This window comes from Mustela nigripes, chromosome 5, assembly GCF_022355385.1.
Source record: "Mustela nigripes isolate SB6536 chromosome 5, MUSNIG.SB6536, whole genome shotgun sequence".
Classification (NCBI taxonomy): domain Eukaryota; kingdom Metazoa; phylum Chordata; class Mammalia; order Carnivora; family Mustelidae; genus Mustela; species Mustela nigripes.
In genome coordinates this window covers 138,157,608-138,174,638 of record NC_081561.1, presented here as the reverse complement: position 1 = coordinate 138,174,638, position 17,031 = coordinate 138,157,608, and the positions used below count along the sequence as shown (strand labels likewise).

Below are 17,031 nucleotides of genomic sequence, written 5' to 3'. Positions count from 1 at the left end.
TGAGCCACCCAGGCGCCCCTGTATGTGTCTTCAGATCTGAAGTGAGTCTCTTATAGGCAACATATATATAGTTGGATCTTGTTGTTTTTTTATAATCCATTCAGTCACCCTATGTTTTTTAACTAGAGGATTTAGTCCATATACATTTAAAGTAATTATTGATAGGTATATATTTATTGCCATTTTGTTCATTGTTTTTCAGTTTTTATAGTTCTCTATTCCTTTCTTCTTATCTTGCTCTCTTCCCTTGTGGTTTGATGGCTTTCTTCAGTATTATGTTTGGATTTCTTTCCTTTACTTTTTGTGTATTTATTACAGGTTTTGATTTTTGGTTACTAACAGACTTGTATATATCACCTATTGTATAGAGGTCTGTATTAAGTTGATGTCTTAGGGTTGAACACATTCTAAAAGCACTAAATTTTTATTTCCCCTCCATATTTTATGTATATGATATCATATTTTACATCTTTTTATTTTGTAAAAAGCGAAATCCCTTGGCTGACTTTTGTAGATACAATTGATTTTACTACTTTTGTGTTTTAACCTCCATACTGGCTTAATAAGTAATATATATTTTTAAAGATTTTATTTCTTTATATGACAGAGGGAGAGAGATCATAAATAGGCAGAGATGCGGGCAGAGAGAGAGGGGGAAGCAGGCTCCTGGCTGAGCAGAGAGCCCAATGTGGGACTCAATCCCAGGCCCCTGAGATCATGACCTAAGCCAAAGGCAGAGGCTTAACTTACTGAGCCACCCAGGTACCCCACAAATGATTTAATCTACTGGATTTATCAGAAGTTTGCTTTCATCTCTGAAGGCTTTTTCTTTCATAATTTTCTTCTACTTATGACCTTTTCTTTCCACTCAAGTCCCTTTTAACACTTCTTTTAAGTCTTTTTCAGTGGTGATGATCTCCTTTAATATTTGTTTGTCTAGGAAACTCTTTATCTAACCTTCAATTCTGAATAATAACCCTGCTGAGTAGAGTATTCCTGATTGCCTGGGTTTTTTGGAGGTTTGGGGGGGTGTTGTTGTTGTTGTTGTTGTTGTTGTTGTTGTTGTTTTTCCTTTCAGCACTTTGAAGGTATCATGCCCCTCCCTCTGGCCTGCAAAGTTTTTGCTGAAAAATCAGCTGATAGCTTTATGGGGTTTCCCTTGTATGTAACTTTTTTTTTCCCCCCAAATGCTACTTTTAACATTCTCTATTATTACTTTTTTACATTTTAATTATTTTGTGCCTTGGTGTGGACCTTCTTGGGTTAGTCTTGTTAGGGGCTTTCTGCTGTCTGATTTGGATACCTCCTTTCCCAGATTAGGGAAGGCTTCAGCTCTTACTTCTTCGCAAACAAGTTTACTTCCTTTTTATATTTTCTCCTCCTAGCATCTTTATAATGCAAATGTTATTACACTTGATGTTACTGAGATCTCTTTACCTATTCTCATTTTTTGCTCCTTTTTCTTTCTGCTGTTCAGCTTGATTGCTTTCCATTACTGTTTTCTGGATCACTGATCCACTCTTTTGCCTCCCCTAATCCTCTACTGATTCCCTCTGTTGTGTCTTTTTATTTCAGTTACTGAATTCTCCATCTCTGACTGGTTCTGTTTTGTATTTTCTCTCTCTTTGATGCAGTTCTTAATGGATTCACCCATTTTTTTCCCTCAACTCCAATATCTTTATGAGCATTCCTCTTATTTTTTATCAGGCATTTCGCTTATCCTCATTTCATTTAGCTCTTCTGTTGTGATTTCATCCTGTTCTTTCACTTGGGACATATTCCTATCTCTTCATTTTTGTCTAGCTTTCTGTTTTGTTTCTTTTGTTGTTGTTGTTGTTGGGTTTTTTTGTTGTTGTTGTTATTTTTTTGTTTTTGTTTTTTTTGAGTAGGGAGGGTCAGCCAAGTCTTCTGGTCTTGAAGGTCATGGCCTAGTGTAGGAGAAGTCCTATGGTGCCCTGGTCACAAGAAGCAGGTGCTCCAGGGAGGTCTCCTGTACAGACTGCATGGGCCCTACTGTTGTGACTGAGCCACACTTGTCTTCAGCCCGGTCAGCTGCAATGATCCACTTTGCATGCTCTGGGTGCACTGGACAAGATTGAATCCTTGCGTTGAGTCCTTGCACTGTCTGAAGACTATGTGGGCTTGTAGGTGGGCAAGGGAAGCAGTCAGACTAGGTGTTTGCAGGCCGCCTCTGCCACAGCTATGGACACGGTGAATGGCAGGACTTTGTCCCTGTGTAGCCAGCTAAAATTCTCAACTACTAGAACTGGACACACTGCTGTGTGGGGTTAGCTCTCCCTCTCCCCAGGGCAGAAGTCACTCTGGAGTAGTCCCACTCCCTGCCAGGGCTGTTTGCAGTGTATGGTAGGGCAAGAGCCACTCTGGAGGGATGCCTGCCAAAACAGGCAGGTTCGATGGGGCCAGTCTACGGGTGATCATGGGGGAGGGGTGTGCAGTGCTAGCTAGACAGGTGGAGAGTGTTAGTGCCGGTTCCCAGAAACGTCCAGCTAACCTAGGCTGAGAGAGGGGAAGAGAAATGTTGCCTGCCAGCACTTTTGTTTTCTGAGAGATCTTCTAAAGATCCCTGCCCTGCTACTGCACATTCTGAGATTAGTAAGCAAACCTCCATCATGTATGTCATAGTCACTTCTCATACTGCTGGTTTTGCACTGTGTCTTGGAGTTATTTATTATGCTGGCTTTTTAAGGGTGGAGAATCAGTTTCCTGTCCCTCTTGCTCTCCTGGAATTAATCCCCCTGATTTTTAAAGTACTGTTAAGGGAAGCCTCCGTGGTTTTCAAAGCCAGTTGTAATGGGTGCTTGTCTTCCCATTGCTGGTTATTGGGTCCAATCCTCTCACTTCTCTGTGTTCATGTTGTCTCTCTCCTTGGACTTAGTCTCACTGCGGGGTTTGGTTCCCAGCTGTATCTCTGATCCTCCTCCCCTTTCCAGTGTGGCAGCCTGTCTGTGATTGACTGGAAGGTCTGTCCTGCTGGTCTTCTGGTCATTTTTAGAGGTAGTAGCGCAGATGGAGCTCTTGGTGTGTGCATGGGAGGAGTTGAGCTCAGGATCCTCCTACTCTACCGTCTTCTTCCAGTCCTCCTTCCACTTTTTTGAAAGACTATTTTGGCAATATTACTTGTGATTGATCATCTGTGACAGATAGTTGGATATTCAACTAGGCTGTTACTATTATATGCTAATTACAGAAGAGTGTTAATTACAAAGTTTCTCTGCCAAAAATAATCATCAATACAGTGGTGTCTGTCTTAGCATAACTACAACTGAATGAGTCACTACCGGACACGTAAGATTTTTGTTTGTTTGTCAGATGCGTATTCAGTAGCTATTGCATATAAAGGCCTGCGCTTAGGTAGATGGAACTAGGGGGGAATCCAGTCTGACATGGAACCTGCCTTCAGGGAGTTTATAGCTGGTGAGGAACAGATGCCTTCTTGTTTGCTGGAACTCTCCAGAATAGAGTCATGTCAAGTTTTCCTTACGTTACTTGAGATTTAGTAAGGAAAATAAATAGCATGAAAAAAAGACCTGTATAATGTGGCTTTTCAATTTAGATAGATACAGATTATATATTTAGAATGGGGTCCCAAACTGTAGTGTGAGACCTACTTGTACGTCCTAAAGCATGGTCTGCGAAGTCCCCATATTCTCTGCGACCACCTTCCACTTCCTCTGCCATGTCCACCACTAGCTGAGCTTTTGGGTGACTATAGGAATTCAGTCCATCTTCCACTTACATCACAGTTTTCAGCTTTTTCGAAGTCCGCCTCATAGAACCCATTCTCAGTACCACCTTCCTTTAGCATCGCCAGGTTTCAGACATTTTCAATGAATTCTTCCAAAATCATAGACCCTGTGAGATCCTAGACTGAATTCAATGACTGGAGATGTCTTGTAGGCTATCATCAGATTTAAAAATATTTGTGCTTTCAGGTATTTTCTGTCCTAGAACTAAGATGGCCATTGTAATGAAGAAAACTGACCCTATTAGCTTGCTTTTTTGTTGTAATGCACGTATGTGTGTATATAACATTTTGAATAGTGTCAAACCCAAATATACCAAGATCTTAACTTCCAGGCTTTTATAGTTAGGGTTATTACCATAATCCAGAGTCTTTTGGCTATTTAAATTTTACCAAGGGTTTCTTACGTTGGACTTTGGAATGTTTTTAGTGGAAAGTTTCTCTTTGTTTTCATTACCTACTTGAGGTCATTTGATGGTGTTTAGAGGTTGTTACAACCTTATGTTTGATTTTGAGATAAGATACACATGTAGTTAATTGATTAAATGTTCTATCCTCTAGGATTAAGGCCTCAAGAAAATACTTATTATTTGGAAAAATGCTAGCTATATTTTTGGTTCACTTTCCTGAGGGATGTTTGCTTTTTGGCAAATTAAACATATTTACAGCGATTTTCTTTACATGCTTTTTATCATGTTGTAAATATTACATGCAGGGAATTTATTTGTAATCTAGGAGAACAGTTACCAGGGAGAGAGAATGTATTATAATAAAGCAAAACAGTAAATCAAATGATTAAATTTTGGTTCTAAAAGAATTCTCTGCTGCTCTGAAGTAGTTTTACTATACTAGAGCAGATGAAGAATACTGAGGAAAGCCAGAGAATATTTGACTGATAATTGTATTGACCAAGTTTTTAAAGTTTTTATTTTCTTAAGTAAGAAAGGGTAGGAATTTTATAGAGAAGATAAAATAACAGTATAAGGCTGTCCCTTTGGCTAACATTTTGTGAACACAAGGGGAGAAAGGCATAAACACACTAACTACAATACAAGTAAAATATGCTTAGAAGTACAGGCAGGTTCGTTGGGGAACTGAGAGGGAGTTTACTTCTCTACAGCTGCTCAAAGAAACTCACTAAAATTCAGTACTTATTCTCAACCAATCCTCAGAATTAGATATGGGCACTGCTTTTGTGGTATTTCAAGAACTTATTTATAATCACTTAGGCTTTTTCCTGTGAGAATCTGTAATCCCCTCTCTTTATTGGTCTTTAGAGTAATTTATAATCAAGCTTTAATAGCAGAACTTTTATTTCCATGGAACTGTAACAGTCCTCTCCTGGCTAGTCAACCTAAATTCTTGCTAAACTCATTACTCTCATTAACTTCTCTAGTGCTGTCCCCAGTACTGTACCCCAAATTTGAACCCCAAATTCTTCTATATCTACAGAAAATGCAACCTCTTAGAGTCATACAATTATATCCGTTGGCATACTCTAATGTGCCTTAATCTCCTAGAGTTTGTAGTATATAGAGTTTAAGTTAGAATTTTAAGGTTTTGTATTTCCATTTCACTTTTGAGTTATTTTACCAATGACAAGACAAAATACTTCTTTTGCAGTGCAGATTCATGACTAAAAAATACTTCCATGAGCAAATAACACTAGTTTCAAGCTGACATCTCTAGTCTTCTGAGAATCCACATATTTCTGGGGTTCTGCGGTCATTTTTTACTGATCTACTGATGAAGCTGTTCTTCACGTTTCTCAAGTTTGAGGACTACTAAGCTGTTAGCTAGAACCTCAAAATTCTGTGTCATTTTTCTCTTTTAAAATTGTGGTCATGGGGCTCATAACCTAACATACTTCCGACAGGGGCACCTGGGTGGGACAGTCAGTTAAGCATCTGCCTCTTGGTTTTGGCTCCGGTCGTGATCTCAGGAGATCATGATCTCAGGGTCCTGATCTCAGAGTTGTGAGATGGAGCCCTGGGTCCGGCTCCATGCTGAGCACAGATTCTGCTTGGGAATATAAATCTCTTACTCTTCCCCTGCCACTCCCTACTGTGTGCTCTCTTTCTCTCTCAAATAAAATAAATCTTTTTTGTTTTTATTTCTGTAGGAAATACTTCCAACAAAATGGATAGGCTTTAGGTCTTATCACTACACTGTAGTTGGACCCACTAGGTAAGTCACTATAAAAGGAGAATTGCAACAGGCTCTTTCGGTTAGCATGATAGGAGCAGTATACTCTAGTGGAAAAACTGAGTACTTTAAAGGAAGCTAGACCTACTGGAATTCGAATATTCCTAATTATGAGAACTTGGTTAGGTTAATAGGCTGAACTTTAATACCTGAATTGGGGCAGTATTGTCACCCTTGAAGGACTGTTTTGAGAAATGGAGATAATCAATGTGAAGTAATGGGAGTATCTAGCATCTGGAGGCAGTTAGTGGAAAGTAGCTATTATGATTATAAGCAAATATTTATGTACTTAGTTGGTATATTTTGATACAGTTGTATAGATTTTAATTTTTAAGAGCTTCATATAGTTTATATCTAATTTTGCATATTAGGAGTACTGCATATGGATCAAGTTACCCCTAAACATGGTACAGATTTAAACATACTGTCAGTACAATTTTAGATGAATCAATGATGATACACCCATGGCATTATAAAGAAGAGGTCAGGACTTGAGGCATCCATGCCTGACCTTTGAGGATCACGTTTCCGAAGCTTTCAGCTGTCCTCGCTGACAGCCCTCAAGGCCTTGACTTCTCTGTGAAATAATCTCGAGCTTCGTAAAATGGGTGGATTCACGTAAGAAAGCCGAGCCTTTGTGTTTTTCAGAATCTGATTTGAGGATATTTCTGTTTTATGTTATCCTGTGTTTGAGAATCCTTTGGACATAAGGTCAGAAGACTTAACGTTCTTCTGCTTAAGTAATATTCTTCTGTGTTAGGTCTGGTGTTGTGGATTCAGAGATTGTGGTAAGAATTTTTGTGAAAGTGGTGTATTGCGCGCTCTCAGAAGAACGGTGTGGGAAGCAGGATAAAGCAAAGGGGGAAAAGCTAAGCCCGGAATATTGTTCTGCCTGGAGACTTCCTTCAACCTGATTCCACCGGGTTATAGGGTGGCAGGGAGAAGGGGAGCTCTGGGGCACAAATTGTCCCACCGAGTCAGTCCAGGAAGCAGCCTGCTGTATACCTGTGTGGCCAGTCTTTGGCTCTGGCCACCTCCTAGAAGCAGTGGTTCCCTAACCTACCAAGGGAGGCGATTCCAGATCTCTGAGCCGTTAGCACCGTGCACTCACAGCAGCTGGGGATGGTTGCGCAGCCCAGTGGGAACTTGGGGAAAGCCCAGAATGGCCTTGGTGGGCCCCCGCCCATAGACGGAGCCGTCAGATTTTTTGTGTGGCTTTTTGTGCTTTGGTTGCTTAGAAGTTCTAGACTGTTTGATGTTTAAATCCTTTGGTAGCCTTTAGCAAGGATTATTTAATAGCATTTTTTCTTTCTTTTCTTTGTAACTTTAGTCTTTCACCTTTATCATGTTCTTTGTACTTAATATGCCAGAAATTTTATTGTAAGTAACCTCAAATTCTTTTTGAAAGTGGGCAAGTCTAAAATAAAAATGTACAAACTAAAACCAGTTTTATAAGTAGAAAATTACCAGTCTTTTTTAAAAACCAAGTAAGTGTTGAATAGAAACAGAATATTTACTATTACAATTTACCTTAATACTAGTTATATTTTAGTAACTTCTCAAGAATAAACAAGAAATACTCTAAATCCAAGGAAGAAAGGAACAAAGTTGCATTTTTGCAGGTAATACTTTATGTATGTACAAAGTGTAATGAAGTGAATAAAAAAGTTATTGGAGGTGATGAAGAGCTATACAACAGGTTCTGCAAGATTGTAGGCTAGGATAGAAATCCTCAAAAGTCAATAAAGTTAATTTATGGTAAAGCCATGTAGCTAAAAATATGGTAATAAAAGGAATGTAATGAGAAAACACTAACTCCAGAATTGAACCTCTGTCTGCGCACCCCAGGCTGCTTCTGCCTGTATGTATGCGTGTAGTGTGCGAATGACCTCGGGCAGGTATTCCAGAGGGGGTGAGGGGGGTATCTCACGGTGCCCCTTTCACTGTTACTTGCACAGGGAATCACTAGTTACCACCTTCTGATATCACTTATGTTTCTTTTAAATCTATTCATTCCTATACCCAGTTCTCCTGACTTAACCTGTGTCTACATTTTTGCCAGAACTGTTAGCTGATTCTTCAGTCATAGACACACACACACACACACACACACACACACACACATACACACACTTAATCTGCACACATGTCTGGTCCTAGGTTAAACAAGCATGATATTCTGGGGCTTTCTGGTGTTTTCTTCTTTTGGCTTTGTTTTGGTAACTTCTTATTTTAAAAAAAAAGAAAGAAAAAATGAATGTTTAAGTATATTCAAATACGTTAGACCAGAGCTTCTCAACCTTATCACTATTGACATTTTCAGCCAGAAAATTCTTTGTTGCCTGGGCTGTCTTGTGCACGATAGGATATTTAATAGCTTTTCTGCCTCCCGCCCACTATATTCCAATACCATTACCCCGGTTGTGACAACCAGAAATGTCTCCAGGTGCAGCCGCATATCCTCTGCAGGCTCGACCAACCCCCAGTTGGAAACCACTGGGTTAGACCAGGCAGGAGCTACTGGGCAGCGTCCGTTGCGTGCTTATCCCCCCCCACGCATGCTGTGTGCGTATCGTCTCATTGAATGCTCACAGCCCCTCTGTGAGTAGGTGCTATTTCATCCTCGTTTTCACATGGGCAAACCCAAGACTTGGATTCAGTGATAGATACTTTGTAGCCTTGTGCCCTGTGTGGCGTTGTACTCACCTGCTCTGACTCCAGAGCCAGGTTCCCTCAGGTGGAATGTCGTCTATCCATTTATTAGCTGAAGACCTTGGGCAAGTTAGGTAGTGATATTTTTCTCTACGTCAGTTCCACCTAGGTACTAAGAAGAGTACCTGCCATCTAGAGTCTTTGTGGGGTTTAAACCAGTCAGTGTACGTACATGAAGGACTGAAAAGGACTGGCCTGGCCTTGTAAGCACTTTTGCAAGTGCTTACAAGTAATTACTAGTAATTTGTGATCGAGCATTCTGTGAGAGGACAGAGATGGAAGCAGCAGACTTCTTCAGAGTCAGGATTGTGTTCACAGAGGAGACCCCACTGACGCTGCAGGATGTCGGAGCTTCGGCAGACACGGGGTGAGTGCGGGAGGGTTCCGTGTGGAGCAGTGCAGCGGGGGGTCCCGTGGGGATGGAGGGATTCCAAGACACGTTATCATTGCTACGTCCGGTCTGGACAGAATTAGGCCATTACGTGTATGAAATGGGTGCTTTTCTGGAGTTCAAGACATTCCTGCATCTTTTAAAGAAAATATTCCAGAGCTAAGTAAAAATTATTTTTTGAAGTATATATTTCATAGAATGTATACACTAAACTTTTAGTATAGGACTATAGGATACGTAAACTGCAACTGAAGCCAGTCACAGTGAGCCAAATGAGAAAGCCATATAGGGGTCATAGCAATCCTGTCACATTAATTTGCATAAAACTATTCTTTTTATCAGGTATTTTTAGTATGACATTTGTTTAGAAAACATTTTTATTCCTAAGGGAATCGATTTTTTTTTTTTTTTAAGATTTTATTTATTCGTCAGAGAGAGAAAGCACAAGCAAGAGGAGCAGCAGGCAGAGGGAGAAGCAGGCTCCCCGCTGAGCAAGGAGCCTGATGTGGGACTCGGACCCAGGACCCTGGGATCAGGACCTGAGCCAACGGCAGCTGATTAACTGGCTGAGCCACCCACGTGTCCCAGGGATCCATACTTTAAACGATCATTTAAACTTGTTTAAATAAGTCTTTTCCTAATTCCCAGATGAAATAGTACCTTTTCACTTTAGCTATTCTGTTAATAGCTAATGACATTGTTGCAGAAGAGAAATGCGTAAACTAGGTATAAAATACTTTAGTCTCTACTTCTGTAGGCACAAATGAAAAATATGTACTCACATAAAAGATATTCTTGCCACTTCCTGAGTTACTAAAGTGCAAAGGAATAGTCCTTTTTTTCTCCCTTTACCTATTATATGGTGAACAGTGACTAAGTGTAAATTACCTGAATTACTAGAAACACTGTGCATTGTCCCCTTTGCACGTTAGAAAATCCAGTTTTTATTTTCTTGTTATTTGAATCACATCTCTTAATTTAACTTATATTTTTAAAAAACATTCTTTATACTTTGTTTTTCTATTAACTAACTGAAGCAATTCATTTATAAGAGAACAGCAATGTTCTGCTAACATGAATCAAACTTGAGAACAAAAATGACAACTTAAAAGTAACTTCTATCATCCAAATAGTAACCAATGAGAGGGGATTGGAGGGATCTGAATTGTTGTAGGATAAACGGACTTTATCTGGGACATCCTCTTGCTAGCAGCGGAAGTGGCAGTTGTTGCGCATTCTCAGTCAGACTGTTGTCATTCTCACTTACTTTGTACCTAAGGCTTTCAAGTCCCAGAGATTTTAGTGTGCGTTTAGTTTGGTTTGGTTTCGCTTTGCTATGGTAGCATTTACCAACTTTGAATGTCCTATTGTTGGCTCTCACACATGTACATGATGTTTCTAAAATGAAAAAAGAGGCAGGAGGGTCATAGCAGGTGGGACCTCGGGGAGGCTGGTTTGGGCAGCATTGAGGACAGGCGGACATCTCCTCTTTCCCTTAGGTTCAAACAGTGGGGCTTGAAAATAGAAGCAAGTCACTGTGGTGTTGTAGACAGACACCAAAAGCAGATGGTACCCTAGATCAACACCAGAGAAAGGTGCTTTTTTGCATATTTGGTGGTTTAGTTCTTTTATAAGATCCAATCAGTAACAACCCAGAAGATACATCAACAGTTTATCTTAAAAGGGGGAAAAAAGCCATCAGTTAATGGCCTTAATATAACAGAGCCTCTCTTAATTATACACCTCTCAATAAAACATGAAAATAGTAATGGAAAAATAATCTTAAAACAGATAAACAATGGTATTTTAAGTGACCTCATTTAGATTTCTTTCTCTAAAGCAAAAAGAAGTCACAGCAGGCATCTAAAAAGTCCATGTTCATTCAGCTATTTACACATAATCTTTCAGGTTGTATGCTGAATTGCCCTCTGGTTGTGTGGCGGAGATGTGCTGCTGCTTGGGTGGATAGAGCCACGCTTCTGGATTCTTTTCAATGCAGGAAGTGCAGAAAATCATGCCAGAGATCAAGAGTAGTATGGCCGAAATGAATCCGATATAGACAGCTCCTCCGGGTTCATGTTTGTTGCTTTCTGGAACTGTCAGATCCAGAAAGTTTGCTACAATCTCCTTCGTGTACCACACTGTTGGTATCAAACCAGAGACCCCCGCAGACAGGAAACAGACTCCTCCAGCGAAAGAGGCGTGACTCTTTGTTTCCCCGTCCCCTCCTAAGCGAGTGCATTTCATCCCTACTGTAGAAGCACAGATCCCCAAAGCAGACAGAACACAAGCCAGGACCATGGTGGCCCGTGCGGCCTGCACGTGGACGGGGAGGGACAGAATGGAGTACTTGAGGGTGCAGCTGAACATGCCGGTGCTGTACCACGTGCAGTCCATCCACAGCCCTTGCAGCTGCGCGATGGCCGTTATGATGTTGGAGCCCGAGTCCACGTTCACCTTCCAGTTAGGCAGCAGAGTGGCTGTGAGCACTCCAGACACTCCGGATAAGGCCAGGACGAAAGCAAGGAGCTGGAGCCCAGCTGACACCATGACGTCCCCTTTATCTTTGCCCACCGTTACCCCGTATTTGATCAAGATTGTAGCTTTCTCTCTGCGGCAGAGAACCAAGTGACAAAGGCTAGGAAAAGAAGACAAAGTTGGGATTGAAAGAAAGCATAAACAAAGGGCTTCCATTTCCATGTCCCACGTTCCACGTGGGATCAAAGAACACATTTGAATAGACCCCACAGTAGGTGAGGACATGGTAGCCCAGGAGGAAAGCTCACACGAGGCCCTCACAGAGGCTGCCATTGTCCTGAGTGCCGGTGGATGGGTGGTGCTTGATACATGGCATCAAGGAAAGAGCTGTCCACTTGTTCTTTTTAAAACTTAAACTTTGCTGAAGTTGTCTATAACGTGGGCAGTGGGCCTTAGGAAATTCTGACCTATCAGATTCCAGCTGGAGGATCTAATAAGAATTTTAATAGCATTAGAGGTTTTTAAAACTATCTCTTCCTTATTACCTATGGAATATTTTAATTAGAAACAGTGTTTAAGCCCAGTTCTTAAAAATGATTCATAAATACATAGTGGAAAAGTTTCAAGTATTCAAAAAGATGGTTTTATTAAAAAAAAAAAAAAAATTAAGCACCCACCATGTGCCAGACATGTGAGCCAAGTGAACTGTTAACAGGAGGAAAGGAAATTCGCAGAGAGAAGGTAAAGCCAGAGGCACGATTATCCCTGATTTCCAGTTAATAAACTTTTGCAAAATCCTTATCTAGGTTAACACTTGTTTCACATCAGGTACAGGATACTCAAAACTGGAACAATTAAGCCTCTGTCTCCTGCTCATGAGAATGTGAGATCCTGTCTAGTTGGGACCAGAATCATTCCCTGACCCGAATGAAATCGTCTGCTGCGAAACCGGTTATCCTGACGGACTCAGAAGTAGTGACACTGGATCTTGAAAGTACAGGCCAGAAATAACCACATCATTAGTTGTATGTGAAAGGATACCAAAAATAATTTAACTTTTTTTCTTTTTTTCCTTTCCTTTTTTCTTTCTTTTCAATGAGAGAAAAGATAGCACTGAATTTGTTACTTGGCTATGCTTTAATCTGGCAGCACTTCCTGCCTTGGAAGAAATATAGTGGTTTCTGAAATATAGTAATAACAGCTTTTTTGTGTTTCTGCATTAATTTTTGAATGATGTATTAAGACATTGTGGTTCTACCACAATTCGTGTGTATTTCACAAAAGGCAGTATGGACTCTGAATCCAAAACACTTGGGTCAACTCTTAGCTTTCCAGAACCTCTCTGTGCCTCAGTATCCTTTTCTGGAAAAGGGGGAGGATTATTGTATATATATCAAAAGTTAAATGCATTTTAAGGGCCCAGAACAATATCTAACACATAGAAGTATTCCACAAATTAAAATTGACTCTGTTATTAGTAAGTTTATTTGTTTTATGTCATGTGACAATTGATATTTAATGGCATTTGAAATTTTTCTCTTCCTTCCTATGAGCTGATCTACATAGAACCTTAGAGCTGAAACAAACTGCAGATAGAACTTTTTGCATCATCATTTTTTCCGATTAGGAAGGACACTGAGGCAGGAAATTCCCCTGTGTCACAGAGGTCTCAGCAGCAGTATCCTGCTTTCCGTGCCCCTCCCCATCTCTCCCCACCGTTGGCCCAGTACACCTTGGTGAGAGCCTCTCCGTGTGCTCCCCGGGCGCAGAGAAAAATGCTGCATCTGGAGACAGGAAGCACCATTGACTGTCAACTGCGTTCACTCCCTGTCCCATCAAGAAAGAAAAGCACTTGAGAGGGCAGTAATGGGACACATGGCTCAGCCTCACACTCGCCGCAGGAGGCTGATGCTGGCCTTCTGTGTAATACCTGAAGTAATACTAATCTGCTCCGGTATTAAGAGTACATACTTCACGGAGTTAGAACACTGCTTCTCTAAGAAGTTAAATCCTGGGCTGTCGAAATTCCTTTGTTCTATTTTTGTTCGCAGTCTTAAAATGTGACAATTTTAGGGAAGTGTTTTCCTGAAATTTTAAATTCTTAAATATCAGACTTAAACACACAACAGAGTAGTTAGGCTTTGTGTGGAACCATACGGTTCATTTCTTTCTGTTTTCCAAATTCCTTTTCGTATCTGAGACCAAAATAGAACAGAAGTTAAAGATTCTAGAAGAAAATGAAACACGTTTATAGTTTTATAATAGCTATTCTCAGGTTTGGGTTTTAACGTCTCACACTCCAGCCAGTTCGTTAAATTACTGCCTTCCCAGACCATTTTCAGCTTAGGGTTTCCTCAGCGTCGAGATGGCTGTTCCCATTCTCTAAGAGCATCTCATTTCTCTATTTTTACTTTGGTTGAGTAACCTTTATGTGTTGATCCGTCTGTGCTCAGCTTCCCAATTATAACCTTTTTCTTCCCATTAACCAATACATTTCATAAATTTCAGTGTAATTCGGGCTTGCAGACAGCTTGTTCATCTTAATTAACAAGTACTGGCAGTGATAAATTACAGCCAGCCACAATCAGTGTAAACAATATGACATTGCATTCAGTTAGCAGAGTGCTCGCTTGCTGTTGAATATTGGATTTTAAATGCTTTCTTCTGCAGAGAACTTATGCAGAAAGAATTTGTTCTCTACAGTGAAGGTCACTATTCTGTTCCTTTGTAAAAATGTACTGGCATGTTAGTCATATTGCTACGAAGTGTTTTTTCTTTTCTTTCTTTTTTTTTTTTTCTTTCATTCTTTTTTTTTTCCTTCTCCAGCCGCAAGTATGATACAGTTTGTGGCCTGTTCTCTCAAATTTCTGTCTGGTGCAGAATAAAAGCACACTTTGTTTCACTGGCAGCGGCAGGGGTGAAATGCTGTGAAAGTCAACAGGAGCAGTGGGGTCGCAGGTACAAACTGAGTTCTAAATAGAGAAGGCTCACGTGGTTCCAGAACGTCCTGCATCCAGAACCCACAAATGTTAATTTTTATCAGCTGTTTGCCAGCAGAAAATCTGGAGTGGATTTCATTAAGATGTAAAGTCAGTTTTCCAGACAAGATTTATTCATAAGAAAATGAACATTTAAAACACAGATTTACAACTTAAAATCCAAGCTACACGATACTTAAAGGTCTCTATGTTTCTGAGCATCCCTGAAGCTTCTCATTTTCCATACCTTTTGCCAGGAGCCGTCAGTGTCTTCACTCCCCTCGGTCAGTGTCTTCTAGTGAAGGTGTCTGAGGAGGAGAAGCCACACACGGGAGGCTCATCTCTCAGCTTCCGAGTATTAGTGACGAAGCTCCAACAAGTTAACTTGCAGATAAAGAGCAACATGGAAATCTGAGGTAGAAACTGCTGATGGTGCTGGAAGATAAATACCAGGTTCTCCATCTCATTTTTTGAGCTGTGGGAGAATTAAGAAAGGAGAGGCGGGGAAGGGAGGGAGTTGCTGTTACAACAGGATTTGTCGAAACCTGAAAGCTGAAAATGCTTTTGTGTCACTGTATACAGAGGAGGAATTATTTGGGTGCTCACAAAAAAGGCTTTCTTTTCCTTTAATATTATGTTTTAATCCACAGTTATAATTTATCTTTGAATTTTTATCTGTGTTGGAAGATCTCTTTTATTCTTTTATGTCCCCAATTAAAGAATGTAGTCTGAAATATTTTTAACTAGATTGTGCTTTGCAAGTGATAGTTGAGACTGTCTTTTTATTCAAGTGCTTGTGACTTGCTTGAAATCAAGAGTCACAAAATCAGTAACTTTGAAAAAAATTCAGAAGTTTTTAAAATATACATACTTTTTTTTTAATAAAAGGAAAAAGAAAACAACAACTGCTGAGGACAATCTGACCAGTAAACCTACAAGTATTTTTTGGGGGGGTGGGCGAGTCCTTAAATCTCTTGTTATTCCTTCCACTGAGAAAGGTTTCTGAAGTGTAACTTAATAAGTTAGAACTTCTAGATAATGTTGTGAGGAAATTACACCAAAATGATGAGGGAGCATATTAAGTGAAACAGGGGAATCAAATATTGAGGTCCTAGTACCATGAATAATGATACAGACATATTTCATGTCCATCTATTTTGGGTTTGCATATTCTTTTTCTTCACTAATTTTAATGTAGTGGCTATCTTTAATGTTGTGGCTATAAATTCATAGCCATTACAAAGAAAAGATAATTTTAAATTGGATTTTTTTTTTTTTAATTTTCCAAATGTCAGCCATTTCTTTAAAAGCAGTGAATAAAATACACATTTCAATTATCTGGACTTTTTTCTAGGTTTTTTTGTTTTGTTTTGTTTTTTTGGTTTTTGTTGCTTTGTTTTCATCTTTTCTAAGTCTGGCGTTTAGCGATATATTTTCTTCTCTTAGAAATCTAAAGCCTGTGGATTTTTTAGCCATAGTGTTACGATTTTAATATATAAACTTTTCTTTCATGGACATGTTTAAACAATTCTTTGTGTAAATCCTGGACGAAGTAGAATTGAATTTCAGGCACTAACAGAAACAGCATTGTTGTTTCTTCCATAGCAGAAGAAACCTGCTCAGATCCCTGTAGTGCCTCGCCTTGCTTTGCTCTCTGTTGCGGTCGGTACAGATTCACCTGTGCCGAGGCCTCCTGATGGCAGGTGCAAGGGCCAGCGTGCTCCCAGCTCTGGCCTCCAGAATAAGGAGGCCTTATTTCTGTTTTCAAAACATTTGTGATCATTCTGCTGGATGGGAACACTTACCCGATAAAATGTTAACTGCCTCTTTTAGAAGAGCAGACTTCCGAATGCAGATAGCTTCCATAAATCACAGACCTTTAATCAAGGTGGAATGCCTTATATAAAAAAAGGAGATGGAAAAGTAGAGGTTGCTAGGGACGTCTAACTCACTGGCCTCATCTCCTTCCACTGTGGACATTAAAGAGAATTAAATCTTTTTTAAGTTCAAAGAGTTTTGTAGATAAATCTTACCTTTACCTTAGTTTCTGCCTCTTCCCAGGCCCTTTGCCCCCACACACCCGCGTTCCATATCCAGCGGCCAGTGCGGCGTCACTGATAGACGTGGCCGACCCGTTGTGGACAAGGCGAACTGCTGACCTTCCGCACGCCAGATCTCGTTTTCCCCACGTCTGTTCATGGCGAACTCCTCCTTTGATTTGGCAGGTCCCAGATATTTAAAAACCTCCTTGATTCCAAGGGTACCCGATACCCAAATCGTTTTGTTCTAAACTTCAAAATAGATCAAGAATCCTACCACCTCTGAGCCCCACTGCTGCTAACTCCCTGGCTGAGGAACCCCATGAGGGCAAGGACTCCTGTGACTTGTTCGTTACTGTGTCTCCTGTGTCGGGAATGGTGCCGGCCACATACCAGGGGTACAACAGATGCTTGTTGAATGCACTCAGATACTGATTTTGAGCATATAAAATAACATTAAACTAT

General features: G+C 40.3%; 2 protein-coding genes across 4 annotated transcripts in view; one reads left to right on the top strand and one right to left on the bottom strand.

The window, feature by feature from the left end:
- The window catches only part of TFB1M (transcription factor B1, mitochondrial), a 71,706-nt gene that overhangs the window by 39,247 nt on the left and 15,428 nt on the right, over positions 1–17,031 (top strand). The gene's annotated exons all lie outside the window — the stretch shown is intronic.
- Positions 10,753–11,640, bottom strand: CLDN20 (claudin 20). Its single transcript, XM_059399289.1, has one exon. It carries the CDS (start codon positions 11,619–11,621, stop codon positions 10,962–10,964), a length of 660 nt encoding a protein of 219 aa, XP_059255272.1. The 5' UTR covers positions 11,622–11,640; the 3' UTR covers positions 10,753–10,961.

Coding starts and splice junctions, on each gene's coding strand:
- CLDN20 (XM_059399289.1), bottom strand. CDS start 11,621: ATGGTGTCAGCTGGGCTCCAGCTCCTTGCTTTCGTCCTGGCCTTATCC.